The sequence below is a fragment of the Gossypium hirsutum genome, chromosome A12, assembly GCF_007990345.1.
Source record: "Gossypium hirsutum isolate 1008001.06 chromosome A12, Gossypium_hirsutum_v2.1, whole genome shotgun sequence".
NCBI classification, from domain to species: domain Eukaryota; kingdom Viridiplantae; phylum Streptophyta; class Magnoliopsida; order Malvales; family Malvaceae; genus Gossypium; species Gossypium hirsutum.
Genome location: NC_053435.1, coordinates 94,178,182 through 94,205,415, shown reverse-complemented (window position 1 = coordinate 94,205,415; position 27,234 = coordinate 94,178,182). Strand labels below are relative to the sequence as shown.

Sequence of the window (27,234 nt, the reverse complement as noted above, 5' to 3'; positions counted from 1 at the left end):
CAAATCCTATTATCAATTTTTCTAAATTTTGTTTTTTTTTTAAATATATTTTATGTTACAAATTATAACATATTATGCATTCCTCATTCAAAATCACTATTCTAAATCTAGATGAATTCTCAAAGTAATAATAATAAAATTCTAAAATATTTCAGTGATATAATATAAATTGGAGTACAAAATAAGATTTTTGTTTCTATTATTATGTTTACCATTTTCAGTTTACTTACAGAAAAAAATGAATAGAAAAGAAACTTAAGTTTAATTTATTAAAAAAATGGCCATACAATGAAAAAAATATGGAGATGAACAATGAGATTTTGGGCATTTAAGAAAAATAGATTTGTTTATAATTTTATTTCCTCTATCCCAGTAAAAATGTGACCTTTTTTAGGTTCAATATTTTAAATTTCATTGTAATTATTTTAAATATTTTAATTATTTTTTATAAAAATATATTTTTTAAAAATTTCATTAAATTTTTTATAATATTTTATTTCAGAATTTTATTTTTTACAAGTTTAATTATTTCTCATAATTATAAAATTTTAAATATATTTTATATTTTCAAAAAAAATAAGAAATTTCCAAGCTTTTTTACAATTTTCTAATAATTTTATTTTTTTTGGATTTTGGATTAAAAATTATAAAAATTTTAAAATGACACTTTAGTTATAGTTTAAGGACCGAATTAACCATTAAGTCTATGAATAAATGTGCAATGTCATTCGACTATTAGTTATTATTTTATAACATTTCATAGTTAAGTAATTAAAATGAAAACTTATTAATAATTGAGTTACTAATAATAGTGTAACTCATTCAAATACTTTTTAGGAATAGTGACACGTTGATATTCATACCAGCGATAACAAAGATATGACTTAAATAATCAATTTTGAATAATTAAGTGATTAAATTATAATTTTTTATAATTTTGTGATTAAAATGTAATTTTGTTGATAATTAAATAATTAAAAATGTAGTTTATCCTACTGAAAAACATAATAATCATACAAAATTATTAAAATGTTAAAAAAATTGATATAATAATCTTTTAAAATCTTTTTATAAATTTTTTTAGAAAATATTAGAATTTTCTTTTATACTTTTTCGTAAATTAAAAAAAATTAATTTGTAATATAATAGGAAATGTGGGATACAAAATGGGCCCCACAGTCCGCCTGGTCTTCCAAGGAGCCGCCGTGTGTTGATGGACGGTTATGATGTATTAATTGACCGGCAGATGGACCCCACCTCGCTCACCCGTTAGTCTGCGTGGGCCACACTATCTTGCATAGAAAAAAAAAGAAAAGAAAAAACAGAGCTTTGCTCAAGAGTAGACTCAGACTTTCTTCCTTCAACACCATCAGAGAAGAAGCAAAATAAAAAACGCGTTTTTCTCATCCAAAGACCTCCCCATTTCCTCCAAAGACAAGCACTTTAATCAAATGATTTTTGCCGTTAGGAAACAGAGAGAGTAATCTTTGGTCCCTTTGGGGGTGGATTCTTTCTTTCAACAACAGAGATATCATCTTTGTTATTCTAACCAAAAAAGAAACACCATGAAATGCTATCTGTTCTGTAAAGATTTGATCTTGTTTGTGTTTCAACTGTTTGCTTTCTTCTACTTAGCTTCAGGGAACTTGGCTTCTGATAAAAGAATCCTGTTGGAGTTCAAAAGCTCTGTTTTTGATCCTTCTGGGGTTCTTTCAAGCTGGAACTCTTCAAACAACCCTAATCACTGCTCCTGGTTTGGAGTTTCATGCAATTCAAGGTCTCAGGTCATCTCTATCACCATTCCTGGTGGTTGTCGTGAAGTTTCTGAAGGTAACTTTGCTCAACCTTGTTCTTGTTCTTCAAAGCTGTCTAAGTTCCCGTTTTATGGTTTTGGATTGAGGAGAAGTGCATGTTCTAAGGGGAAATTAGTGGGGAACTTGTCACCTTTGGTTGGGAAACTTACTGAGCTTAGAGTTTTGTCTCTTGCTTTTAATGATATTGGTGGTGAAATTCCTTTAGAACTATGGGGTTTACAGAACTTAGAAGAACTTGATCTTGAAGGGAATTCACTTACTGGTAAGTTGCCTAATGAATTTGTGGGGTTGAGAAATTTGCGGGTTTTGAATCTTGGGTTTAATGAACTCGAAGGGGAGATTCCAGGATCTTTCTCAAGATTTGTGGATTTGGAGGTTTTGAATTTAGCTGGGAATAAGCTGAAGGGGTCTATGCCTAGTTATGTTGGTAGTTTCCACAAGTTGAAGGGACTTTATTTGTCTAATAATCAGCTAAATGGACCGATTCTTGAGAATTTTGGAAGTAATTGTCGGTATCTAGAGTATCTCGATCTGTCGTGGAATTTCCTAGTTGGGAGTATTCCCAGTAGCTTGGGGAATTGTCCGCGGTTACGGACTCTTTTGTTGTTTTCTAACATGTTGGATGGTGTTATTCCTAATGAGCTTGGTCAGCTGCATAAGCTCGAGATTCTCGATGTTTCTAGGAACAACCTTAGCGGTTTGATCCCCATGGAGCTTGGAAATTGTGCTCAGTTGTCGGTTCTTGTCCTTTCCAATCTCTTTGATCCCGTGCTGAGTGAGCAGAGTTCAAGTGAAGAGCTTTCATTTCGATTGCCACTTGCTACTACTGATGAGTATAATCATTTTCGAGGCTCCATTCCCATGAGAATTACTACCCTTGCTAAGCTAAAACTACTTTGGGTGCCAAGGGCAAATCTTGAGGGGAAGTTAGCAAGGAGTTGGAGCGGTTGTGAGAATTTGGAAATGGTGAACTTAGCTCAGAACCGCTTCAGTGGGGAAATATTTGGCGTGTTTAATGGATGCAAGAAACTACAGCATCTGGATTTGAGCTCGAACAGGCTAACCGGGGAGCTTGATGATAAGCTTCCAATTCCCTGTATGACACTTTTTGATATCAGTGGAAACCTCATGTCCGGATCGATCCCCAAATTTAATCAAAGTGTATGCCCCGGCTTTTCCTCCTTGAGTTACGGACTTCTCCAAACCCGTGATCCAGTATTTGTGTATTTGTCATTATTTGCATATAAAACGCGGCATGCAATGGTTTTTCCATTTTCTGGTTCGAAAGCTGTGTTGATTCACAATTTTGGTGGAAATAGCTTCTCTGGTTCACTCCCAGGGCTGCCAGTTGTACCAACAAGATTGGAGAAGCAGATTGATTATGCATTTTTAGCTGGTGGGAACAAGCTCACTGGATCATTTCCGGGAAGTTTGTTTGGAAACTGTAATAAGCTTCATGGGTTGATTGCTGATGTTAGCAAGAACAAATTGTCCGGTCATATTCCATTTGGAATCAGTGCAATTTGCAGATCTCTTAGATATTTGGATGTCTCCGAGAATCAGATTACGGGGTTAATTCCCAGATGCTTTGGGTACTTGAAATCTCTTGTTTTTCTTGACCTAAGCAGAAACAAGTTTAGAGGTCCGGTTCCTGAAGGGCTCCATCAGTTGAAGTACCTCAAACATCTCTCCTTGGCAAGCAACAACCTGACTGGTTCTATTCCTTCTAGCTTTGCACAGCTTCGTTCCCTTGAAGTGTTGGACCTTTCATCAAATTCGCTATCTGGTGAGATTCCACAAGGTCTTCTTGATCTGAGAAACCTAACTTCTCTTCAGCTCAATAATAATAAATTCTCAGGGGAAATTCCTTCTGGTTTCTCGAACTTGAAGTCTCTTTCTATGCTTGAAGTATCATCCAACGACCTGTCTGGATCATTACCATTGAATGGTAATGCAGTGAATCATACAGGTGTCCATGAAAAGCCTTTACTTCGTTCACACCATTTATTCTCGCTGTCTGTACGGTCTGCTGAAACAACCTTCACTGGAAGTTCACAAATTGGTGCAGCTTCTCCTTCCAGTAATAAAATTGATGATCAAAGTCTAGATTCCATTGAGATCGCATCCATAGCATCTGCCTCAGCCATTGTTTCAGTTCTTCTAGTTCTAGTCATTCTCTTCTTTTACACCAGGAAATGGGTTCCAATGTCCAGGGTTCAGGTTTCTGAAACTAGGGAAATTACAGCTTTTGTTGACATTGGGGTTCCATTGACGTATGAAGCAATTGTCCAGGCAACAGGGAACTTCAGTGCTGGAAAATGCATTGGGAATGGAGGTTTTGGTGCTACGTACAAGGCTGAAATAGCTCCGGGAACTCTAGTGGCAGTGAAGAGGCTTGCTATTGGAAGGTTCCAAGGTGTTCAGCAGTTCCATGCTGAGGTGAAGACCCTTGAAACAATGAGGCACCCTAATCTTGTAACCTTAATAGGTTACCATGCCAGTGAAACGGAGATGTTTCTCATATATAATTATTTGTCAGGTGGTAATTTAGAAAATTTTATCAAGGAAAGGTCCACAAGAGCTGTAGATTGGAAGATTGTTCACAAGATTGCTTCGGATGTAGCCCATGCACTTGCATATTTACACGACCAATGCAATCCAAAGGTTCTGCACCGGGACGTCAAGCCAAGTAACATATTGTTGGATGATGATTGTAATGCTTATCTGTCTGATTTCGGATTATCAAGGCTTTTGGGTACCTCCGAGACCCATGCAACAACTGGTGTAGCCGGCACATTTGGATATGTTGCACCGGAGTATGCTATGACCTGCCGTGTATCTGAGAAGGCTGATGTCTACAGCTATGGGGTTGTGCTTCTCGAGTTGATATCAGATAAAAAAGCTTTGGATCCTTCTTTCTCCTCGCATGCAAATGGTTTCAATATCGTCTCTTGGGCCTGCATGATGCTGCGACAGGGTCAAGCAAAGGATGTGTTCACTGCAAGGTTATGGGATAGCGGTCCGCATGACCATCTTGTAGAACTGCTGCACTTGGCCATTACATGCACAGTTGATAGCCTCTCAGCAAGACCAACTATGAGGCAAGTTGTCCGTCGGTTGAAACGAATCCAACCTTCTTCGGTAAGATAATCTGGTTTCTGGGTGCAGACTATGATCTTGTAAGGAACAGCTTAAGTGCACAAGTCATAACAGACTTGTAGTTTGTACATTCGCACCAAAAATCAAAAATGTCATCCCCTGGCTGAGAACAATCCTTAATGATCTGCACAAAAATAGCAGATATGAATTTTGGAGACTGCTTTATATAAATGTATTTCAGTTCTCTTTGCTTTTGTAGTGCTAATCAAGGCAGGTTTAATATGTCAAGATTTTTACTTTTGTAGTGCTAACCAGTGTTTAAAATCTTATGAGATATTGGGTATTTCTACTTTTGTGGATCCTTTTTTAAGGTGTCAAGATTTTTTACCTTTTTGGTAAAGAATCTTTTATGATATTTTTCTGGTAACAAATCCACAGTTTTTTAAGTAAATCCCAGAATCTGTAGCTTTAAAACTCCAGCTGGCAAAGATTGAACCAAATGGTCAAAAGAAGAGGCATTGAAAAAAAAATCTCTCCTACGAGACATCAGGAAGCAAGTTTAGACTTTCACTTCTTAACATATTCCAAATAGAAAATGAATGTTTTCCAAAAATTGTCACTTTCAAATTTGTCCCTATAACACATCCCAATGGGCAATTTTGTGAAGGGATGACATCAAAGTCCATTAGAAAAATGAAGCATAGTTAGGATTTACAACTATATGTCTTAGAGGGTGATCGACATCACCCCCACCTGCATGCTTGACAAACTCAGCTGGAGATAGAAAATTTCCATGGCACACACACATTATCCTCACTTCCTCTCCCTTACCATACTTATATAGAATGCCTTCTATTCTTTTCCCATTTGGACCATCTCCCTTGGTGAAAACGCAAGGCATGTCTTCCATCGCATTCCCTCGTTCTTTCCCTTTATTTTCAACCGTTTTACTCAGTGTTTCGGCCTCAAGTTCCGGAGTATGGCAGGTTTCACTTTTTTTTTTCCCTGAAGAACATGCAGCCTCTTGACTACCTTGATCTTGCAAGGACTGGGTGCTACCGGAGCTTCTCGCTTCACCACAACTGCCTGCTCCTGCAATGCATGGGACTATAAGAATATGAAAACCAACTGCTGCAACCAATAGCTTAATCATAAATAATCAACACCGATGATCAACATGGCAGACGTTAGGCTGCTAGCTATTGACATAGGAGTAATCGAAACAAATTTCGCATCTATGGGCCAAACTTAAAATCTTCCACATGTTGCCAAAAGATCGATCAAGCAGGCTAAAACCGTAAAGTGATACTACATGGAAGAAGTAGGAGAAACTGATACGTTTCTCCTCCGAGGTGCAAAATATCTGCTGATTAGCTCGAGTGTGTAATTCAGGGTATTCAAAACCATCACAAAGTATGTACAACAAGTCCAAGTAGCAGTGAAAGGAACTTCAATCAAGGATGATTTCGTCCATGAGTGCTCTCTTATTTGAATATCCAGTAATTCTAAATCCCATGATTTTTATGTTCTTTAATTACTCATAAGCACATGGTCATAGAGAAAGAGGAAGGAGATCTGAACTACATCCTTGGCCGCCACAGCGCCTGTATTTGTATCGTAATAGTAGTATGGTACTCTTTACCGGCTACAGTTCATTGAACTCCAATGCACTAATTTTCATCAATTTTCAAATACATCTAATGCAGCCTAAGACTAGTGAATCATTCCAAAAAACAAACTTCAACTTCAAAAGCCTAAAAGAGAAAAGGAGATCAAAATAATAAAGATAATGTCACTGCAAAATGATGCAAGGGGAAATGCCACCATATCTCAACTGAAGTCAGTTCCAATTCAACTATGAAACTAACAAAGCCACTATTATCTACCCAAAATCCAAGAATTGAAACTAAATGCATGTACAATATCCTATAGATGATAATGTTGGAGAAAGTACCTTGAAGAGCTTTATTTTCCATTTCTGACATACTAGAAGAGCTTCTTCCTAGTGATCCTATAGAGCCTTGTGAAGTGATCTGCCTTGCAGATGCAGCCCGACTCTGCAATCCAAATGGTGGTCCAACCCCAACATTATTGGCTCTTCCAGGTTGCTTGTCTTCCTCTAACAAATTCACCTCCATTTTCTCTCTCGAACTCCTTTGCTTCTCACTTCTTCTCCTCTTGGCTTCCATTCTTCTTAGACTTTGCAATTTTTTTCTCTTCCTCCACTCTTCTTCAGTCTCGGTGGGCAAAGAAGAGGTTCTAATTAGTGTTGGGTAAGGAATCGTTGGTGGAGTGTTGTTGGCACCTTCTTCTCTAAATGTTGGCATTGAACTAGCAATGGATGATGACCTTATCAACTTCTTTGCATTCTTATCAACCCCAAATCTGCCTCCTAATGATAACCCAAGATTCAGCTCTACTTCTTCTTCTGCTTCATCTTCTTCTCTTTCACTTGTTATTGAAGCTTGGGTTTCAGTTGACATGAATCTTTGTAACAGGTCCCTTGGGTATTTCTCCATCTGCAAAGAAAGATTGTTCCTATCTTTGCTGCTGTTAATTCTTATGTTCTCATTTGTTTCTCCCATTGTTGATGGAAACATAACGCAAAGAAAAAGAAAAAAAAATCTCTTAAGCTATTCTCTGTCTATGTGTCATAACAAAAAACCAGATTTTGATCCAAGTTAGCCTTACCAATATGCATAAACTTTGATTATTTTTACACCAAAGTTTCCTCTCTTTTTTTAAGAAAAATAAAGAATTATGTAATACAAATAAGAGTTAAGATTGAATGATAAAACTCCAACTTGAAACCAGTAACAACTCAAACAAAAAAAAATGTTTCTTGCTCATTTCGTTACACACAAAAAAATTGTATATTTAATGAAGTCGATTTTACAAAAAAATAAAAATAAAAAAGAAGAAGAAGAAGGACGGTCTGAGAGAAACAATTGATTGGGTGGGTGTTAGTGAAGAGAGCAAAATGATTGAAGAGATTCAAGAGAAGTAGAAGGAAGGAGAGAGTTTAGAGGGTTTTCCTTTCTTTTTTATTAATGTTGAAAATGGAGTAAATGAGGAAGAAGTATTTATTGAATGACGAAAATACCCTGAGAAATGAGACGGAGACAAGTGGCGATCAGGAGAAGCACCCGAGCGACACGTGGTATACGATTTAGATAATAATAGTTTAAAAGGAATTGCCTTTTTAACGTCTTTTGGAAAACAAGCTGGCCGGAAAAACAAAAAGAAAACAAGTTGGGAGGGGATATAATAACACGTGTAAATGTATAAAATGAAGCAGGGAGCAGCAGCTACGTGTCGGCTTCAGTTTAGGTGTCTAGGAATTTGCCACGTGGTTTCCTCATTTTTTTAAATTTCTCCTTTACCAATGATGCTACCTCCCTTCACTTCTAAGTTTGTTCTTTATATGAACAGTAGAGGTAGAGGTAGAGGCAGAGAAAGGATATTCTTTTTAAAGAGTAGAATTAAAATTTTTTATTTATTTTGATAGTATATGTATTGTTTAAATTAGTAAATTTTATTTTTTATATTTTTTTAAATTTTAAAATTTTAGATTAAAATAATAATTAAATTTGTTTGATTAAATTTAATTATTATTCTTTTATCATGTGTACAAGTATAGATTTAGTTTATATTCTTTAATTGAATTATTCTAAATTTTATACTTTTTAAATTTCAAAATTTTAATTTTAATGTAAATAAAAAATTTTAATCAATTAACTAAATTTTTAGTGAGTAATATATAGAAATAATAAGTTAGATATAATATTACACATAAAATAATATGTTTGAACCATTAAATTTTGAAAATACCAAAACTAAACTTAATAGATTTAACAATATTTTTATTGATAAAATTAAAATTTAAAATTTAAAAAAATTAATAAAATTAATTAACAAAATTAAAGTATAAAAATAAAATGCGTAACTTTGGTAAAGTGTAAAAACTAGAAGCAGAATTAACGTACTTGCTCATAAATTATTTAAATTTTATTAAAAATTAAATTTTCATTTTTTATAAAGAAAAATGATTGAGTTATTCATACTTACACTTTAAATTTAACATTCATCAAAATTTCAAATCAACAAAGAAATTTGAAATTAAAACAATGATTTAAATGATTTAAAATAATCGAATTTATTTGTGATTATTGAGCAAGATTTTTTGTTTTTTTGGTAAATTATAATAATAAGTTAAAAGTCGAATAATAAATGTAACTAATACGACTCAAATCTAAGTTATACTTGAACTGATGAACACCCTTAATCATCAAATCATCACATGGAGTTCATTATTGAGTAAGATTTGATTTTGAACCATTCTAGTTATTGTGCAAGTTTGATTTAAGTACATTAATATTTTAAATTATAAGAAATACTAACATTGATAAATTTATAAGGATTTTTTTGGCTCTTTACTTTTTTTTTAAAAAAAAGTTATTTTTATTTTAATTTTTGTCAAAAAAATGTTATTTTAATTTTTTATTTACTTTTTTTTAATCTTTAAATTTGTATTTTTTTATCAAATCAATCTAAAATGAATGAAAAATTTAATGTTTGTTAACTTTGTTGATGCGGCATACACGTGGCCACATGGATCACATGTCAACATTTAATTATTTTTAAAATTTAAAAATAATTTTTATAATTTTTAAATAATTTTAATGATTTTTAAATTTTAAAATAATTATTTTTTTAAAATTTTAAAATTTTAAAAATTAATTAAATATTTACGTGTCATCAATGTGATAATCCACGTCTATGCTATATCAGTAAAATTATAGAAATTTAATTATTTCATTTATTTTTATGTGATTGACAAAAAATACAAGTATAAAAATAAAATAATTAAATATGCTAATTTAAAAGATATTTGAGAAAAATAAATAAATAGATTTATGAAAACAACATATTTAATGATAAGGACAAAATTTTAGTTGATATTTATTAATGCACATTAATTGTATTTTCTCTCATTAATTTTTTAAAATGAATTAAAAAGGGGAAACTGGCAGTTAGTATTTTCCAAGAAAGTAAACAGATAAAGCTGGAAGGGAATATAATTAGGGAGGACACGTCAATGATGTAGACATTGTGTTTGAAAGATTCTCCGACATAAAAGGAAGACACGTGTTGACCTGTTAAAATGCAACAATGGACACTACGTGTGGAACATGTTTGGTAATATCTAAATTCTGAACTGCGACGAGGGGTTTCCGGTTTGTCTTAAAAGTATCCGATTGCAGCTGGATAAGTATATTATTGATTTAAAGGTTAATCTGAATTATACCTCATTTTTCAATATCATTTTATAATTTTTTGTTCTTAATTACCGCTTTACCTCAAGGCAAAATTAGACCAATTTACCAGTTGACACGTGGCATAATATTTGTTAATTATTTTCCCTTTATTTCTTTATTATTTCCACGTGGATTTTGTTTCATTTTTCCTCTTTTATTTTGTTAAAATTTATTTTTTTTCCAATTTCTTCTTTATTTCCTTTTTTATTTTTTCACGGGAATCAATCTTTCTTTCAGATTATTACTTTGTTTTTTCTTCAAACTTTTCATTTTTTTTTTGTTATTTTGTTTCTCCTCTCTTTGTTTTTCATACTATAGACCCAACCACCAGAAAACTCATGTTTACAACCATCCCTAGACTCTGGGGACAATTTTTTTTTTTTTGAATCCAACCTCAATTTTGCTCTCTTTCACATTCCGATTCAAAATACACCAACTAATTTTTCTAAAAACAATTTCTTTCACCATCTTCTTTTATTCTCTAAAAAAAACTTTCGAAGTAGAATGGTGAGGGGTATTTTTTTCCCCAAATTTTAAAAAAATCCAAGCTCGGAGGATAAAGGAAAGATTGAATCTCAAGATGAGGCATCATTTGTTTCGTTTCTTGGCTACACTGTAGAGTATAACCCCAAAGACTGTGAGTGCATAACCAAACATTTCGGTATTAGAGACTGTGGTGACGAGACATTGTTGGAGATGGTGATGATTTTTTGTTGGTGATAATAATAAAGATAAGATTTATTAAAGAAAATATCAAGAGACCAATTTTGGAATCTACAGTAAACTTGATGATGGTAATGGTGATGGTGGAGTAGTGCTGGGGATGATGATGATAGGAAGAAGTTGATGAACGATGATGAATATTGATGACGAGGGAGAAGTAAAAGACAAAAAAAAAAGTCCACTTGGAAATAAAAGAGGAATAAAGAGGAAATTTTTAAAAAATATTTTAAACAATTATGTCATGTGTCAACTGTTGATTAGTCCTATTGCCACATCACTTTTTGTACGATCTGGGGTAAAATGGTTAACAGACTAAAACCCTAGGAATCAAAATAAGAGAAAAAAACCATCAGTACTAGATTGAAGAATAAGGTATAGTTCAAGTACCAAAATGCATATTAACCCTTGATCTAAATGCATGGAGATTTTGATGGTTTGTGTGTATTTTCCCTAATGTATTCACTTTTTGTAACCATTCTCGTTTCTTATAATAACGCCTACCCCAACCAAATGACAATCAACATCTCGAGTAAAAAAAAAAATTCGAATCAAGTTGAGTCGAGTTAATGAATCTTATTATTTATATTCAATGTTGTATTTACGTAAATTGATTATTTAATTAGTAGACGAAGTACAAAATTATTTAATTACATAAACAATATAATGATTTTACTTTTAACTTAATATATAAATATTTATTAAAACGACGTAATTTTATTTTTTAACTTAATGGTATTGACTTTTAACTTTAGAAAATGTAAACATTTATTAAAAGAACGTAATTTTGTCTTTTCTTATTCAGATTTTCAGATAACTCGAATTGTGTAAACTAAACATTTTATTTTTTTATTCAAATTTATCTTAAATTATTTATCAAAATTTTCTCACCCTCATATTTTAAATAAAAGAATAGGAAAATTATGTTATTGAGAGCAATTCCACTAACCGTGGGGTACATTATATTATTATTAAGAATTTTTATCTTTTTATTTTACTAAAAACAAAAAAAAAGACATTTGAAAAAGCATTTCAAATTTTAATTTTATCATTCTAAGAATTCTGGTTTCATATAATATTTTTATAAATATATTTTTATATTTTTTCCCTCAAGTGTGTTATAATTTAATATAAATTTAATGTAAATTCTCGTATTATAATTTAATATAAATCTAATGCAAATTTTCAATATGAATAGCTCAACGAGATTAATTTCAATCTTCTTTTGCTTTTTTGATAAGCTTGTCTAATTATAAAAAAAATAATTTTTTTATCGAGAACTTAATTTAATTGATAAAGGTAGAAGTCTTGAATTTTGAGAATTTAATTGTGTATAATTAAAATTTGAGAGTTTTTGAATATTACTATGAGCTTTAGTTTGATTAGTTTGTCTAAAAATAGTCTGATTCATTGTTTCAATTTTTATTCGGTTTGTTTGTAACACTTTAATTATTTCTTTTCGTTTTTAATGCACTTGTGCTGTATCATAATTTGATTTCTTACATGGTGAAAATTAGGACAATAGTAGCTGTAAACTTAAAAACCAATTTTTTTAATAATTTGTTTTTTAAATTTTAGTTTTAGTGCAACATAATTTTAATCTATACCATTTAATATAAATAATAAATTTAATTATAACTAAATATTATATATTTGAATTTTTTATTTTAAATTCACATTCTAATTATTTTAATTCCAAAAGTATATTCATCACTAATTTTGATCTTACTATCAATATTATCACTCTTGTTTTTAAACTCACCCTTGATTTCTTAGAGGATCTTATTTCAAATTTGAAATGTTGCTCTAATCATTGTTTGGGATGAACTTCAATTTTTTTTTTAAATATGCCATGTTTTTTTTATAAAATTTGAGATTTAACTTTTACATTTCATTAATTTTTATTTGAAATTTTCAATGCAATCATTAAAAGTAAATATTTTATTTTAAAATTTTAATTAAATTTCTTTTTATGATTGAAGAAAAATAAATATCTTAAATGTAACAACCCAAAATCCGTGGGCACCAGAAAAGTGTGTTATCGGGCCTCCGTCTTAGTGAAATAAGTTCGAAAATAATTATTAAAAATATTTATGAGTCTAGTAGTGTGTTTAATTAGGTTTTAATTAAGTAAATTTAGCTTAATTTAGAGTAATTAGTAAAAAGGATTAAATTGAATAAGAGTAAAAGTTTAATTATAGATTAAAGAAAGATCAAAAGGACTTAAGAGGAAATTAAACTATTTCCTATAGCTGAGGCGGTTTAATATGGAAAATATCAAAGATTTTATTGATTAAAAAATATATATATTTATTTAATAATTAAGTATATTATATTATATTATATTATTATTATATATAAAAGAAACAAATAAGTTAAAAGAAACAGAATGAAAGCAAACGAAACAGAGAAGAACAGGGGAGAAAGAAAGGAAAGAAGAAAGAAAAGAGGAAATAAGGTTTATGAAGCTTGGAGTTAATTGGTAAGCTCAATCAAGTCCTTTTCTCATAATTTTGATATTTTAGAAGTCTTAAAACAAGTTTTTGATGAAATTAAGTTGTTAGTTTGGAAGTTCTTAGGTTTTTAAACAAAGTTCATGTTGAATAAAATGATGAAATAGGGGTTTAATTGAACGAAATTCAAGTTAGAATAGATATAAGGATTGAATTGCAAAGTAAGCTATAAGTTTTGTGTTTTAGGGACTAGATTGAGGAAAATTCGGAATTAAGAAAATATGTTGAAAATTTAATAGTTAAATTTGAGTTTAAATGAAATTTGAATAGGAATAAGGTGTGAATTGGTGTTATAAATTTGGTTATTAACATTTTACATCAAAACAGTTTTGGGAAGTAGCAATGGTCTGACTTTGAAAATTCAGTAAAAATTTTATAAATTGAACTAGAGGATGAACAAAATATGGAATTAAAGCTTATTGAGTCTAGTTTCTTATAGTAGAAACAGTGTAAGCAATTAATTGATGAATCAAGAGATATTTGAAATTTTGTAATACTGGTTCGGGGTGATTTCGAGATGCCCTGTTTTAACTTTGGAAAATCATTAAAAATTGTACAAAAATTATTATGAAGTGTAATTTATATATGTGAACTCCTTAATGAATCTAGTTTCAAAATAAATAAACAAGAACCTTATTTGAGTTCTGTACAATGAGATAATTTAGTTTTAGTAGAGAGAGGTCAGAACTGTCAAATGAAATAACAGGGGAGTATTTAACGAATAAACTGTATTAAATGGCTAGACCAAAAATTCTGGAAATTTTATGATTAGAAGATATATGAGTCTAGTTTTAAGGAAAATTTACGGATATTAATTTGGAGTTTCGTAGCTCAAGATATAAATAATTTAGTAACAATGACTCAAGTAGACAGCTTAATAGTGAAATTATATATATACATTAAAAATGGTTAAATTTGCATGTTTAGGCTCATGAATTAAATTGAATCATGTTGTATTGATGATTATAAATTATTATTTTCGTAGCCAACAAAGAACCTGAAGCATCAGCATTGAAAGGAAATGAGAAAGTCATCGAGTACTAAAACGGGAGAATTACGGTGTGTATTACTATAATTCGAATTTTAATTATTATTGATTGCTGAATTTTTTTTATTGTTATGTATGGTAAGTAAGACTTGAGGTAAGTATGTGAAATTGATATGAATATTGAGTGAAAATGAAAGTGATGCAAATTGAATCAAATTGAATTGAATAAGTGAATTATGGAAGATGTAATTATTTGAAAAGCGTATTGATTGAAAAATGATTGGTGATTTGAATTGTGAATTGAAAGTGATATAGGATTGAGAAAGTGAATTGAATACCCTATTAACTAGTCGGGCTGAGTCGGATATAGTTGGCATGCCATAGGATTGGAAGTGTTCAGGGATACTTCGACCTCGAGTCGATGAGACACTGGGTGTCACTATATTTCTTCGGATAGATTCGATGAGGTACTGGGTACCAACTTTACTTCGGCTAGGCCGATGAGACACTGGGTGTCAACTATTACTTCGAACTATCCGATGAGGCACTGGGTGCCATATTGGTGTGTTTGGTTGGATCCGTGTATCCGCCAAAGTCCGAGTTACATTAATAGGGTGAAAAATTGAAATGTGAATTTGAGGCATTGAAACGAGAAAAATAAATTGAATTACGAATTGAAATTGGAATTGTGATAATAAGAGAAAAGTATGAAATGTATATTCATAAGTGATATAAATTTAAGTTTGAGAAAATACATTGATTTATGAATTAGTACATATGACATTAATTGTTAGGTATTTTAATATTTATGTTTTTACTATTGTTGATATAATTTGAATTATGGTAATATCACTGAGTATATCCATACTCAGCGTACGGTTGTTTCCGTGCGCAGGTTAGTAGAAGTTAAGTGTCCCGGTTCAGCATCCAGAACATTCCCGACTCCAACACAAATTTGGTGATGTATATTTTTCTTTTGGGTAAAGGTGGCATGTACATAGGTGTTATATAGTCACTTGAATATGCATATTATTTTGGGTAGTGAAGGTTGAATTATAAGATTTAGATGGTTAAATGAAATGGTAAGAAAAGTATATGATATTTCGATACATGAACATTAAGTTGTTAAATGAATGAAGTTTTTAATCAATTTTGAATGATGCTATGATAGTTATTAAGTTGAAATTATGTTAATAATATAATATTAGTTATATGAATGTGAAAAATTGGTGCTGGTTGTTTTAGTTTGAATTTGCAGAAGGTTTTAGGTAAAAATAAGCAGACCGAAATTTTTATAAAAAAAATTCAGAATATTCGAACAAGTTCCGTTCTACTTTTAACACGTGCTTGAACTTTGAGAGTTCAAGATAGGGACTCAATTATTATATTATACCATAAAAGTTATATTAATTGTAAATTATTAGTAAGTTGTCTGATATGTCCGGTAATACCTCATAACCTCGTTCCGGTAACGGTTTGGGTTAGGAGGTGTTACATTAAATTAATATATTTTGACAAAATTACAAAAGACAATAATGAATAGATTAAAATATAAATATTAAATATTAAATTTTATGGTACTAAAACATATTTTAACTTTTTTTTTCTTTTTTTTTTATGTAAGAGTCGAACTTTAAAATATAGTTAGGGAGGTTGACAGTCAAAACCCTAAATGGAACAGTTGAAACACTGAGAAATCGAGAGAGAGCTGCCGCCGGTAACAAGATGTGCGGAATTGCTTTACTTGTCTCTGGCATTCGCATCGGCTTTTCGTCTCTAAATCTCGATTCCATATCTTCATCCTCTAAATCACATCTGGTTTTTTCTGTAGATGATCTTAAAGCTGCTTTACAAAGACGTGGCCCCGATAGCTTGGGCACCATGAAGCTTCTTCTTCCTCTTCATTTTAACTCTTCAAATTCTACTAACCATCGGGTTTCTTCTTTTAACGAGGAATCTCACGTCCTAGACAATGTTTCGGACATGCCTGAATCTTTTGCTGAATTTGTTTTTCTCGGTGCTACGTTGCAGTTAAGGGGAGTGTCTCCTGTTTGTCAGCCATTGATGGATTCTTCAGGGAACGTTCTTGTTTACAATGGTAAAATTTGTTCCTTTCTTCTGATTAGATTTTTGGGTTTTGTTTCTTTTGCTATCAGAAATTCAGAAAAAAAAATTCAGTTTATGCTTCTTTGTTTTGTAAGGCAGTGAATAATCCCATTGCTTTGTGTTCTTTTCTTGTTGTATGATTAAAGGTGAAATATTTGGAGGAATTGAGGTTGGCATTGACAAAAATGATACTGAAAGTCTTATGCAATCTCTGGGAAACTGCTGTTCCTGCCGTTCCAGGAACATAGGACAACTTGTGATTTTAATGGACAAGCCAAAGGTTCTATTGTTGATGTTCTTTCAGTTATAAAAGGACCATGGGCTATCATTTACTGGCAGGTAACCCCTAGTGGTAAGTCACTGTGTGTCTTTGTTTAATTTGGTAAAATTTATATTTTCTTCAGGCAATCTGTTACTAAAGTTTTACTTATTTGTCATTGACAGGAAAGTTCGAAAACCCTGTGGTTTGGTCGAGATGCGTTTGGTAGGAGAAGTCTTCTTGTTCACTGGCCCACCACGGAGGATCCTCGTTTTCTGCTTTCATCTGTGTCACCTACTTCGTCAAGTCTACAAGATTCTGGTATGTAATTGATTCACTGTTAATCCTGTTGAGCTACTCTAAATATGGTACTTTTTTATCTATTGTATGCAATGCATCTATGAACGATCTTTCAATTCAATTTGAATTGTATGGAATAATGTCACTCCGTTGTAGGCTTTGAAGTTGAAAATGGGACTAGTGGCATCAAATTTTGGGAAGAGCTTTCATGTGGGATATACAGTATGTCTGTAGATGTGAAAAAATCAGATGGGAGATTTCATAGTGAAATCAAGAAACACGAATGGACCAATGCTATGCTGAAAGAACTGATTGAATGGGAAAGAGATTCCATCGAACCCAAACCTGCAGAGTTGAATTTTTCCCATTCTAGGACTTCGAGTGCCGAACTTGACATAAATTCATATTCTTCAGGTATGTTTCTGTTGAACAAAAATCATGCATAAGCATGGGTCTTATTATGCAATTGTAAGAGTTTGGAAATTTTAGGTAATACGGTTTTGTGGTCTTGTTCCTTTCTTATCACTGAAAGAATTTTCTGATTTGGTTTATTGATTTAAAATTTTCATGATGATATGTTATTGTTTAACCTTTATTTTTATTGAATGGGACCTATTTGTGCTTCAGTTTTAGCGCAGAATGTGCTGACAGCTTTGAGGGAATCAATGTTGAGGCGCATATCACTGTATAATATTTATCAGGTCTAATTTATTGAACTGAATTATAATTGCTGTTATTACATGTTAGGGAAAGATGTGTTGGTTTAATTCTTCATTTCTTTATTATAAGTTCAATTTAAGACTAAACATTTGGTCTATTGCCCAGATTGTTGAATCTTGAATAGGCTTTATCCTAGTGGTTAGAGCTGTAATTGTATTTCAGATTTGTTAAATTGTTTTTTGCATAAATGGATGTGTAGGCCCAAAAAGAAACTGTTCCTGTGGCTGTTCTCTTTTCTGGTGGATTAGATTCTATGATTATTGCTGCATTGTTGGATCAATGCTTAGATCCTAATTGTAAGTATTGCTATCTATCTCTTTATGTGTTTATTTCTTGTAATTTAACTTGCTGGAAGTATATAATTTGTTTCTCACTCTATCCCATTTGTATTTTTCATGTTAAAGTTGTCTTGTTCAAAGCTTCACTCTGGAAAATTGAGAAGTTCTTAACACCCGTGTTTTCTTTTTTCCCTTTTATTGCATTTAACCAAGAAAATGTGTTAGACAACTATTTTAACACCTAAAATTTGCATATTTCTTATCCTTTTTTTACTCCTTTAATGGCATAAGAAGTCAACAAAATGAGAGTTTATCCAGTCATCGAGAGTATAAAATGGTCAATTTTGAACCTATCCATGTGCCTTGAACCGGAAATCTAGCCAGCCAATGTATAATCTGTTGTTCAAGGGATAGATACTATTTACCATTTGGTACTAATTACATCATATTTCTTATGAGGAAATTTTTGTGATGCAATAAAATTTAGTGGTCTTTCATGTATGACAAACAAACTTGGTTAGTGTCAAGCGTGACACTCAAGGTGGGGTTATTCACAACTCTGGTCTAAGCTACTAGTATACCCCTTCACTTTTGTTAGACACAAAAAAGTGATGAAAGGAGTTTAAAAGCTAGATATGGGATGCAAACTACCTCTCTTGTGTGGCACTGAAGTGTCATTATTATTGAATAAACTGAAACATATCAGTCAGTCCTTTATCTGATGCAATTGCCTTCCAATGTCTGTTGGCAGATGAGATTGATCTCCTTAATGTGAGCTTTGATGGTGAGTCTGCTCCTGATAGAATCAGTGCAAAAACAGGAGTTAAGGAACTTAGAAGGGTTGCACCTTTGAGAAGGTTCAGTGTTAAGCTTCCTTCAAAGTTGAAACTGATGTCTGTCATGATAATCGATGTTTATCTAAGTGTCAAAATTTTTAATTTTGTTCCTTAATACAGGTGGAGACTTGTTCATATCGATGCTGATTTGTCAAAGTTGACCTGGGAAAAAAAGCGTGTCTTGTCGCTTATTAATCCTGCCAATACGTACATGGCACTCATTTTATTCCATGATCTAATTGATGGCTAGCTTCCACTGAAGCACTTAATTATCTAGTTTTCTTCTGTTGTTTGATATCAAAACATAATGTCGTTTTTTTCTAACCCTTTACTGATCGAATCCCATGTTGCATTTTAACTTCCAGGATCTGAATATAGGAATAGCTTTGTGGCTTGCTGCTCGTGGTGAAGGTTGGATGTACGAAGAGAGTAATAATGAGACTGATGAAGATAAACGTGTTAATTACACATCAAGGGCCAGAATTCTGCTTGTTGGTTCCGGTGCAGATGAGCAATGTGCCGGATATGGTCGGCACAAGACAAAGTATATGCATGATAGGTCTGTTTAGTGTCTTTATATTAATCTCTAATTTCACGGTGGTTTATATCTTTACATATTAAGTGAAATTACTTCTCTGCCAATAGTTGGCTTGGGCTACACAAGGAAATGAAATTGGACATGCAGAGAATTTGGAAAAGAAATCTAGGAAGAGATGATAGATGTGTCGCCGATAGCGGAAAGGAGGTAGTGCTAATGGCTTTTTCTCGTAGTCTAAGTGCTGCCTATTGGTTTTTCTCTGAACTCTTTATTGTGTTCTTTACTAGGCTAGATTTCCGTTCTTAGATGAAGACATTATTAGGATGCTTTTGGATATTCCTCTTTGGGAGATTGCCGATCTTGATCAACCAAGTGGAAAAGGTGATAAGAAGATTCTGAGAGAGGTCAGCATTAAGTTTTCCTTTAAGTCAATTGGTTTTTTTCACTTTTGTCTAAATTAGTGATTGCACTCAGGTTAGATTGTTTTTGCACTGCACGGTTCTAGTTTTGGGGATTAAAACTGATACTGTTTTGTATACCTCTTTTTAGGTCGCGCATATGCTTGGTTTGCATAATGCTGCAATTCTTCCCAAGAGAGCAATTCAGGTCCATGTTCCTTCATTTCTTTTCTTTTTCTTTTTTTTTGCTTTACTTACTATTTTCCTTTTCGGGTTATTTTATGTTTTTCGGTATAAGCATTTAACCTTACAAGAACTTTATATTGTTCTTCTTGTTAAAAGAATTAACTGTTTACAGGGCAATGCTATATATCCCTTAGCATAAAATTTGATTAAGAAATGAGTTCTATCATATGTTATCGCAATGCCTTCTTTGATGAGTTGTTTGATATTTGAGATGGTATATTTCTTATAACTTGACTTCAAAGTTATTTTGATTTGGTTGGTCAGTTCGGATCAAGAATTGCGAGGGAGTCAAATCGAAAGAACTTTGGAAGTAATCGAGCAGCTAACCAGGCATCTGCAGGAAGTGTAGTAATAAATGTACAATCTTACTTCAGTTGATATTGTGCTTTGATGATCCTTGTCGGATTCCAAGGCTTTTCTGGCCAGTTTAAACACAGGATTTCCTTCTCAGCCAGTGTTTATGGCGACAACGGTGATAAATTTGACAAGCCAAATGCAGTCTTCTAGTTTATAAAGCTAATCTAACATGCGTCACAGGCACTGCTTTAAGATTCCAATAGCATCAGAATCCATGCAGGATCCTTGTTTTTCACATTCTTCTCAAAACCCCGAAGCTTTTGAGAATGAATTTCACTGGTTGCTGATGATGATATTCAGGCAAGGCAATCGATGCAATCTATGTTACTCGAATTTGTCAGATATAGGTATGTCTTCAACATAAGTATGTTTAATATTTTCTGTAAAAAGTATTTTCATGTATTCGGAAAACCGATTCCCAATTGTGTGTCAAATAAGAACAGTTTTAGAAAATGAAGAGTGCAAGTTTTTGGTTCATTTTCGGAGAAGGGCTAATCGTAATAATATATGTTGTGCTTGATTCTAGGTTTAATGGTATTTGAACAATATCCTATTATTTGTTTTTTGCCCTCCCTTAATAGTTATAATATCAATAATTAAAAATTAAGTTATTCTTATCATTATAAATATTATTGTTATTATCAGATTTAGCAATGTTTGATGAGATACGAAACATGAAAAAGATACACAAGTACGGTTTGAATATGCAAACATACAAACATGTTAAAATTTATATAATAAAAATTATTAATATAACAAGTTATATAAATATAAAATGTTTTAAATATGATAGGATCATTTATATATATAAGGGTAAACTCTATATACAGTTATTCAACTATTAAATTTTTTTTATTTTAAGTATTTAAAATAAAAATTTTGCAATTTAAGCATCCATGTTATATAGTTTAGTAGTCATTTTTGTCATTCCCATTAAAATTGTAAACGGTAGCTTAACGTGGTAATTAAAAAAGCCGATATAATAGAAATAAATAAAAAGTCGATATAGTAATAAATTTAATCCTCAATTTTTACATATTATATCAATTTAATCATAATTCTAAAAAAATAATATTTAAAATTTACAAATGGTTTTACTTTTATCCTAATTTTAAAAAATTCAAAAAAAATATATAAATATATTAAATATATAATAATGAATTCAATTTTTATATTATTTTTATTTAATATTATAATATTAAATAAAATAAAAATCCTCCACACATTTAATCGTTACATTAGATTTAATTGTTACATTAGCTTGTTGTTTGTGATTATAACTAGTGATCAAAATAATTGAACTAAATAACACGAATGTTTAAATTACAATTTTTTTATTTTAAATGTCTAAAATGAAAATTTTTTATAATTAAGTGACTATATGTGTAATTATTTTGAAAGAAGATGCATTGTTAAACTTATACACATTTCTTTTTTCTTTAATACAATTCTTAATTTGTAAACTATCTCATATCCCAAAATGGGACATATTACATGCTTATTTGGGTTACAACATTAGTCTAGTAAATTACACGGTTTTAGGCGATTTTTTAGATTCAAATCCGTCTAAGTTAGCATAATGACCTGTCGTAATTTGATATGTTAAATTAGGCTCCCTAATACATTTAAAGAGCTTGTTTCCTAGCAATTTATATGTTTTTGTTATATTTTTACTTAGTTTCAATTCTTTGCACTAATAAGTGATTAGTGTATATTTTATGCTATTTTGAGACCCGAAATGACCAATTAGCATCCGGGGCATCTAACGAGGTTGATGGATGATATAGAGAGCCCATAGTGGCCCAAATGGAGTGAAAACATCACTGAGAAAAGGGGTATCACGTTATCCAAGCTTGGAAGTTGTGATATCCCTTACAATGTTGAAACGAAGAAGCTCAAGCCACTTACAGTTATATGGCAATATCAACCATAGGTTATCGCGATACCCAAGATTCCTAAGGACCCTCATTTCAAGACTGGAGATGATATTACAATACCTAGTTCTGGGTATCGCGATATCACTGTTGAAGGAGACAAAAAAATAACCACAAGGGCGGTCCTTGTCCAACATGCCCTCCAACCAAAATTAGGCATTTAGGGGTAATTTAGTCAACATTTTTGTACGTGAACTTTGTTGAAATAGGTCAAATTGACTGAAACAAAGACAATTTATATTTTTAGGTTTTTAGGATTATTCTTTTCATCTTTTAGGGTTCAATTTCTCCATAGTCTAGGATTTTTTTTCTTACTTATTTTTTTAGTGTTTCTTAGTTTCTTGTAATTACTTAAGTTAGTTACTACTATAGTTAGGATCTATTTGCTCATTTAGTCCTTCAAACTCTTTTGTAGTTACAATCTAATCCATTAATCGAATTCCATTTAGCTTTATTACATTTTCTCTATTAAAAACCACTCCTTTAATATTCTTGTTTACTTTTCTTGTTGTCCTTAAAAACTTGGGTTTTATTGATTTGCTTAGGGTTTAAGTAGACCTGATCATGGCCAGCTAGAAGGCCCGCCTGAAATGTGGGAGGGTTTGGGCAAAAATATAGGCTCGAAAAATTGGTTTAGACAAAAAAATAAAGCCCGTTTAAAAAACAAGTTGAGCCTCAGGTAAGGCGTTTTTTGCCTTAGCCCGACCCAAATTCTCTAAAGGAAAAAACAAAAGCTGCTCTCTTTTTTTTAATGTTATTTTCTTGTTGTTTTCTCCCTATTTTGCTACCATTTTACTATTATGCTGCTATTATTTTATTGTTATTCTTTGGATATTGTATAAAACTTATTTTATTGTTAATTTTGTTATTATTTTAAAGACAATTGTTAATTTTTTTATTATTATTTTAGAGGCATTAACTTGTTAAGTTGCATTTATCTTAGTGTTATTTAACTCTACATATTTTTTAAAATTTATTTTCATTTGTTAAAAAATATTTATTTTTTGTTTTTAGTATTTTTGATGTATTATATATATTTAAAAATTATATAAAAAATTAATACGGGCAAGCTGGGTTAGGCTTGGGTTTTAGCATTTTTATCTGGGTCGAGCTTGGGCAAAACTTTAGGCTCATTTTTCGGGCCAGGCCGAGCTCAGGCCTAGTAAATGGGCCTAATTTTTTAGTTGAGCCCGACCTAAACCCGGCCCAGCCCATGAGCACCTCTAGGTTTAAGTTAATGTTATTTTCCTTTGATTTATTGTTGATTATAGGTTTCAATATGAGTATGACTGGCTTAATATTTAGGGGTTGGTTGATGGTAATGTTGGGTAATTGATTTTTGGGTTTAGTAACTAAATTGCAAAACTGGACTAAAATAAATAAACTTAAAAACTTAAGATTGACACCCCTAAGGGAAAATAAAGATAACTGAAACTGATAGGAGATCTTATTGAGCTCTAATTTGATAAGTCTCGGGTATAACACCCCTATACCCGGCTTGACCCAAGGAACCTGATATAGGAATATTACATTTGGCGCCAAAGTGATTTTGGCTAATCACTAATATATTTGAACATAAAAAAAGTTTTTATAACTTATATTTTAGTTCGTGCTACTTGGAACACACTTGATCTTCCTAAGTACATGTCATTCTATTCAAAATGTTGGAACATACCTTCTTGGCACTTAGAGATGTGATGAGATGGATGTCTATAACCTCAACTACGACTCTTCAAAATCACTTTACCTATGCGTTGAAAATAAACGTGTTAAGTCAGTGAAGACTTAGTAAGTACACATGATATTCAAATTCTATTAAATTTATTAATTCCCAATATCTTATTTCTTTGTTTATTTATCATATTCATTTGTAACTTTTTACTTATTCATAATTTAGTTCTTAAGTCCTTAAATCAACCTATAAAAATTACTACTTTTCTTATACATGTATCATATTTCACCATTTAGTGTAAATTTTCATGATTTCCTCACTATTTCTTTCACAATTTATTTTTACATATTTAACTCACTAATCATTGTCTTTCTTATACTTCCTCAAAGACATCCAAATTACTTACGTATTCACTTTACTAATTCAATATTTCAAACATGAATCGGAGAAAAACCTTTACCTTGTAACAAAAATTGTTTACCTTTTTAGCAGAAGCCTAGTAGACTAAATAAAACACTTAGAATATACAGAACTGATACAAAGTTGCATTATTATGCACTATTAAACAAAGAGCACTAAAGTGCTATATAGAGAGCACAAATGTAATAAACGGAGAGCACTAATGTGCTAATAATCGGAGAGTGCGCTAGGGTCCTTTAATGGCATGCCACTAATATCCTAGTAATTCTAATCACGTCTACTTGGGCAAATTGTATCATTCACACATGTCACTTTTACACTTTTCGTAAATGCTTTTACATACTTTCCAATTTAATCCTTGTACCAATAATCCGTATACTTATATCTTCACTATCTTTAATACATGTAATATATCTCTAAATTCATTATTCATCCATAATTCACTAATAATCCTTATCATGTATTTCACGTATCACTTTTATATGTTTTGTAATTTAGTCCTTAGCACAAAATTTCATGTAGCAATATATTTTGCTTTTAATAACACATATAACATAATTCAATACTTATTAATATTCTAAAATTCACTACAACATCAATGTTTCTCATTCCAAGTGTTATGCATTTCACTTTTCTATTTCTAATATAAAATTTCTCAAATTTACGATTTAACCTTTAATTTCCACAACTTAGGAAATAATTGTAGTTCAGATTACAATATTCGTATATTCTTTTATTTTTCCATTATATGCTTTATTATCAATATTTCCTTGTAAACTTTTTATAACTTTCCAATTTAATAATTTTTTAAAAAAAAGTCTTTTTTCATTATTAAACAAATTTTGATTCACAACTCACTTAATTCACATAATTTATTCCACTATCTCATTTTCCACATCAAATTTCTATGTATTTCACTTGTATTATTTCCACCACATGTATTTCTCAAGTCTTTCAATTTAGTCATTGTTTCTATAAAATTTCACATTTTCCCATGATTTCACTTATCTAATACTTTGTATATTTTTCACTAACACATAACCTAACTATTATACTTTTATTATAAATTCCTACTTCACATAGTAAATTATTTCACACTATTTTTATTTTTATTTACTTAATTATCACTTAGTTTATAAAGATCACATTTTAATCCTTAAATAACAAGGAAGTTCACAGTACTTACCTCTTTTCTATCAAAATCTCTTGTTTTTCTCTTCTCCCACCACTTGATTCACTTACTCAACTTCTCTCTTCATCAACATGTTAAAAACACAATATTTCATCATGAGAAATCTTTACTTTAATATAGACCTGACCATGGGTCAGGCCACTTGGCCCGACCAAAATGTGGAAGAGTTTGGGCAAAAATATAGGCCCAAAAAATGAGTTTGGACAAAAAAATAAGGCCCATTTAAAAAACAGGCCGGGCCTAGGGTAAGGCATTTTTGGTCTGGGCTCGGTCCGACCTGAATTCACTAAAGGACAAAAAAATTTGCTCTTTCTTTTTGTTTTTAAATGTTGTTTTCTTGTTGTTTTCTCCCTATTTTGCTACCATTGGATATTGTATAGAACTTATTTTATTGTTAATTTTGTTTTTATTTTAAAGGCATTTGTTAATTTTGTTATTATTTTAAAGGCATTTGCTTGTTAAGTTGCATTTATCTTATTTTATTTAAGTCTACATATTTTTTAAAATTTATTTTCAATTTGTTGAGAAATATTTATTTTGATGTTTTTAGTATTTTTGATGTATTATATATATTTAAAAATTAGATAAAATTAATATAAAAATTAATACAGACGAGCCGGGTCAGGCCCGAGTAAAATTTTAGGCCCATTTTCAGGCTGAGCCCGGGTCTAGTAAATGGGTCTAAATTTTTAGTTGAGTCCGGCCCGACCTGTGAGCACCTCTACTTTAACACCATTTTTATGTTTTTCTATCACTACTAAACTTAAAAATAACATAAAACCTTAACATTCATATCTTATTCTCTTGAAACCAAACTTTAACTTGACTTTCTCTCTACTCCAACTTTTATTTTCTTGAATCTAACTTGATATTATTCTAGCTCCCCATAGTCTTCTTATTATTTTTCTTTCTTGGTAGTTATGAAAATTCTTTTAATTTCTAAGTGAAAGTGGTAGATTTTTTTTATAAAAAGGACCAAATTGTAAAGAAAAGAAAATTTTCTTTCTTTCTTCTTCTTCTTCTCACCTTGAGAACATGGAAAGATGAAGAGAATTCTTCATCTTTCTTTCCTTATATACTAAACAAAATAATAATAAAGTATAATTAAATGTCAAATCAAAATATTAATAAACTAATATTTATTTATTTAATTAATTTAAAATATCACCAACATCATTATTACTCTTCAAAATTATCTTCCTTGTTAAATGACCATTTTGCCCCTTATGATCCTTCAAAATTTATCTATTGAATCATCACTCGTTTTAGTAAAATTGTGATTTAACCCCTCATATTTTTTCTACTTATTCAATTTGGTCCTAATTCATCCATTTTTCTTAGTTTCTAGATCCTTCCACCCTTAAAATATTTACACTATTGGTCATTCAATTTTTCATATTTACACTTTAACCCTCAAAATTTGAATATTTACTATTGGGTCACAAAACTTTTCTCACTTTTACGATTTAGTCGTTTCTTGAATTAATGGCCCGATAGCGAAGATATGGAAACTTAGGCAACTATGG

At 31.2% G+C, this 27,234-nt stretch overlaps 3 protein-coding genes across 4 annotated transcripts; 2 read left to right on the top strand and 1 right to left on the bottom strand.

Annotated features, from left to right (window-relative positions):
• The first annotated feature begins 1,306 nt into the window (after nt 1–1,306).
• On the top strand, nt 1,307–5,195 carry LOC107934754 (LRR receptor-like serine/threonine-protein kinase RPK2). The gene has a single exon (XM_016867252.2). The coding sequence runs from the start codon at nt 1,566–1,568 to the stop codon at nt 4,962–4,964; it is 3,399 nt and encodes a 1,132-aa protein (XP_016722741.2). The 5' UTR covers nt 1,307–1,565; the 3' UTR covers nt 4,965–5,195.
• Nucleotides 5,196–5,459: 264 nt separating this feature from the next.
• On the bottom strand, nt 5,460–8,155 carry LOC107934755 (ninja-family protein AFP2). 2 transcript variants are annotated; one of them, XM_016867254.2, is made up of 2 exons: nt 6,868–8,155; nt 5,460–6,005 (listed from the first exon to the last, which is right to left on the bottom strand). In XM_016867254.2, exons 1-2 carry the CDS (start codon nt 7,511–7,513, stop codon nt 5,599–5,601), a joined length of 1,053 nt encoding a protein of 350 aa, XP_016722743.2. In that variant the 5' UTR covers nt 7,514–8,155; the 3' UTR covers nt 5,460–5,598. The 2 variants fall into 2 exon arrangements, with proteins under 2 accessions (XP_016722743.2, XP_016722742.2); XM_016867253.2 differs by having other exon boundaries at nt 5,460–6,020; nt 6,868–8,129.
• Nucleotides 8,156–16,102: 7,947 nt separating this feature from the next.
• Nucleotides 16,103–20,967, top strand: LOC107934773 (asparagine synthetase domain-containing protein 1). The gene is given in 14 exon segments (XM_016867282.2): nt 16,103–16,550; nt 16,705–16,803; nt 16,806–16,897; nt 17,003–17,138; nt 17,274–17,531; nt 17,745–17,818; nt 18,037–18,133; nt 18,867–18,972; nt 19,072–19,165; nt 19,317–19,510; nt 19,597–19,696; nt 19,777–19,893; nt 20,039–20,095; nt 20,398–20,967. Coding segments are annotated over 14 exon segments (1,911 nt in total). The 5' UTR covers nt 16,103–16,177; the 3' UTR covers nt 20,512–20,967.
• Nucleotides 20,968–27,234: the final 6,267 nt, after the last annotated feature.

Coding starts and splice junctions, on each gene's coding strand:
- LOC107934754 (XM_016867252.2), top strand. CDS start 1,566: ATGAAATGCTATCTGTTCTGTAAAGATTTGATCTTGTTTGTGTTTCAA.
- LOC107934755 (XM_016867253.2), bottom strand. CDS start 7,513: ATGTTTCCATCAACAATGGGAGAAACAAATGAGAACATAAGAATTAAC. Junction 6,021..6,867: donor GGAAAATAAAGCTCTTCAAG/GTACTTTCTCCA, acceptor ATATTCTTATAG/TCCCATGCATTGCAGGAGCA.